The 3,406-nt window shown below is 35.0% G+C and overlaps 1 protein-coding gene across 1 annotated transcript; it reads left to right on the top strand.

Annotated features, from left to right (window-relative positions):
* The first annotated feature begins 726 nt into the window (after positions 1–726).
* On the top strand, positions 727–2,199 carry LOC111915230 (pentatricopeptide repeat-containing protein At2g26790, mitochondrial). The gene is made up of 2 exons (XM_023910907.1): positions 727–1,480; positions 1,526–2,199. The coding sequence occupies exons 1-2, from the start codon at positions 727–729 to the stop codon at positions 2,197–2,199; spliced, it is 1,428 nt and encodes a 475-aa protein (XP_023766675.1).
* The last annotated feature ends 1,207 nt before the right edge of the window (positions 2,200–3,406 follow it).

Below are 3,406 nucleotides of genomic sequence, written 5' to 3'. Positions count from 1 at the left end.
TTTGAAAAATAAGTTAGCTTATTAGCTAGCTGTAGTACGCCAAACATAGCCTAAATGGTTAAACCTATCATAATCTATATTGTTTTGATCTTAATTAACCCTTCTTAGCCAATCAATGAAATTGATGTCATGAAGTTTTATATGATGGGGGTTTTCGAGAAACAAAATACCGATCGATACAACATTAGTGCACTAAGAACGTGGACGTTTTACTTCATTCGAGTTTTATCCATTCCATTAGAATAAGTGAATAACAATATATGATTACGATTAAAAGGTTTACCATGATATCTCTTTAAGAAGCTTAGTTAGAGTTTGACTGATCTCAAATTAATTTTTCGGCTTATGTATATGGATTCAATTCATTTATCGTATAATAGAATGGTTATCTTTACCATAATTATAACATTATTTATGTGATAAATAGTTATTAATTATATCATAATTTATATTGAATACTTATCCTTCCCATAATTATCGCATTACTCATATGGAAAATAAATCAAATCTTGGAAACTTCCGCCACGATCAGCCCCATCGGCTGTGTTCTTGATTCTGATATCTTTCAGCCAAAAAGTTGAAACTTGACTTGCACCACTCCCACCTTGTACCTGCCAAAGACTACCTTGGTGTTGCTCTGTTTCCAAGATCCAAACTGATCATTTGAGAACGATCATATTCAAAATAAATTTCCCATTTTCCTTCCAAAGAAAAACCTAAAACACCATGTGGCCTCCTTTTATCCGGTTGGGTTCTTGCTGTAATTTGGTAAAAAGTACCAGGAATCTCCGTTGGAAATCTGTTAGATTGCTTGCCTATACAACATGCTCCGACTATTCAGGCTCATCTTCGGATACCAATGTGTTATGTCATCCGTATGAAAAACTCGGTAAGTTTAAGGTAGCTGCAACCCTAGACCAATCGAAGAGAGAACGGAACAGTGCGTTGTTATTTGCCCGTCAATTGAAAGTGTTTGGTTTTAAACATGATGTTGAAAGTTACATGGCAATCATTCGATTACTGTGTCATTCGGGTATGGGTGTAAGGTTAAATCATTTGTTTATGTATGTCATTGATCAGAACATAAACAGGGAACGTGTTGCTTTTGAAATCTCCGATCTTTTAGAAGCGTTGATAGAGGAAAAATTAATAAAAGCTGTGGATGTGTTGGTTAAGGTGTATGCAAGTGTTGGAAGGTTTGAGGAGGCGATGCACACCTTGTCAGAGATGAGAAGTAGGGGTGGACTTATGGTGTCAACATCAACATGTAATTTTGTATTAAAAGAGTTGATCGAGTGGGAGAAAGAGCATATGGTAGAGTCGGTTTACAGAGAACTGAAGAGGATTGGGTTGATTCCGAATGTGTATACATATGAGATTCTGATTAAAGGACGTTTAAGTATGGGTCGTCTGGAAAAAGCTTGGAATGTATTTGCACAAATGAGAGAGGCTGGAGTCAAACCTAATGCTTTCATTATCGGTACGTATATCCGCGAGCTTTGCTTGATGAGGTGAACTGATTTAGCCTTTCAGACGCTAAAGGCTTTCAGGGACTTGAATGAGCCAGTTGATGTTTTTGCATATACTTGTGTCATTCGTGGTTTTGTAAGAGAGGGGAAGATACAAGATGCAGAAGATGTGCTACTTAATGACATGAAGATTAGAGAAGTTGTCCCTGATGCAGATTGTTATGGCGCATTAATTCTAGAGTATTTAAAGAAAGGGGACACTGCTAAGACATTTGATCTCTGTGATGAAATGAAATCAAGACTAGGTATCAAAGCCGATTATGTGCTTATGAGGTGCATGATACAATACTTGTGTGGTGTGGGAAGCCTTGATGAAGCTCTATCTTTTTTTAAGGAATTCATGCAAAAATCATCAAAGGTTTTCATTGATGGAGTCACGTTTGATCTTGCGATTGATGCTGCATGTAAACTAGGAAGAATGGAAGATGCGATGGAGTTGGTAGAAGAAGGGATGAAAGGTAGGAAAATGAAGCTTTGGAAAATGCATTATATGACTTTGATTGATGGGTATTGTCTACGAGGGGAACCTTGGAATGCATTATACATGTTTCAGGAAATGATGCGTAACGGGTTTAGACCAGATTCCACCACTTGTCATGTGCTTGCTCGTGGCTTCCAAGGATGCGGCGTTTCCCTTCCTCTCTACATGTTATTCAAGCATACATGTTAAATAGAACCATTTTAATTAAGTGGATGCATGGCCATATACCATGCATATTGTTTACTCATATGCGTCCATTCCTATGTTCGCAGTTAAATCAGCTCCTATAACTATATATTTTGCTGAGTTTTGTTTCCTAATTAAAACTAGTACATGTCCCTTTTTTTGTATGTGGAGTGGGCTTGGTCGTTCCATCTTTTATGATGTAAAATCGTTCCATTATGAACAATTTTTGCTTTGAAAATGATCCAATAAACCTATGAAAATGATATATGGAAGTTGGCTATTTAGTTTTGCTGTCAAAATGGTTACTTTTTGCTGTTATAAGGATCCTTTTTTACATTAAAACATGTCATTGTTTGGCTGTGCAAAAATGTCGTTTTTTATTGTCAAAATGGTAAGAGTATCTTTCCCTTGAGCATTGCTTTTGTGTTTAATAAAAAAACTTTAACTTGAAAGGTTTAATATTCGTCTGTTCTAAAAGACCAAAAAAACATGGTTTTTAACTTTTAGATTGGTATTTGTTTTCATTTAAATATGCTTGATTTTTTATCAATTAGGTAAAAGCATGCGTCTTCATTGTTTTTTTCTTTTTGATGCAGGGGAATCCAGAACCTATTTTCACACACACCAACACAATTCGCTTCTTTTTATAGCACATAAGTGAAAATGATAAAATACATACTTGACACTTTTTTTTATTCAATTCACCTTAAGATCCACAGCAAGCCAACTTCTATGCAGCTTCACCATTCCTAGCTGCCACCCCCATCGATCTGTTTGGCTCATCTTAATTAAATGTTACCCAAAAAGAAAGTTTATAAATTTGTGTTAGATGTAGAATATTAGTATTTCTTGGTTTTACCTTGGTCTTACCAAAAGCGTAATTTCTTTATCTATATATTTTGCTTATTGTACAACACCGACTACATGGTTAATCGTTTTGTTTATAAATATATAATTAAACTGAAACCATGGAAAATAGAAGATGTACATATATATTGATAGATTAGAACCTCAAAAGGATGTGGGTGCTTATAATGTGGTATCCAGAACCCGAAGTCGGACAGGCGGACACAGCTCCATGTTTTAAAAAGCAAAATAAGATAAGAAGAAATTAGTAAATTAATAACAAAAAAAAGTTACATGTTAAAGTTTGGAGAAATAACTGGAAACATTTTTCTATTTTTTGCATATAAAACAATTGTAATCGCAT

The sequence above is a fragment of the Lactuca sativa genome, chromosome 1 (assembly GCF_002870075.4).
Source record: "Lactuca sativa cultivar Salinas chromosome 1, Lsat_Salinas_v11, whole genome shotgun sequence".
In the NCBI taxonomy this organism is placed as follows: Eukaryota; Viridiplantae; Streptophyta; class Magnoliopsida; order Asterales; family Asteraceae; genus Lactuca; species Lactuca sativa.
The sequence above is the reverse complement of the archived record's forward strand: the minus strand, read 5'-3'. Positions and strand labels throughout refer to the sequence as shown.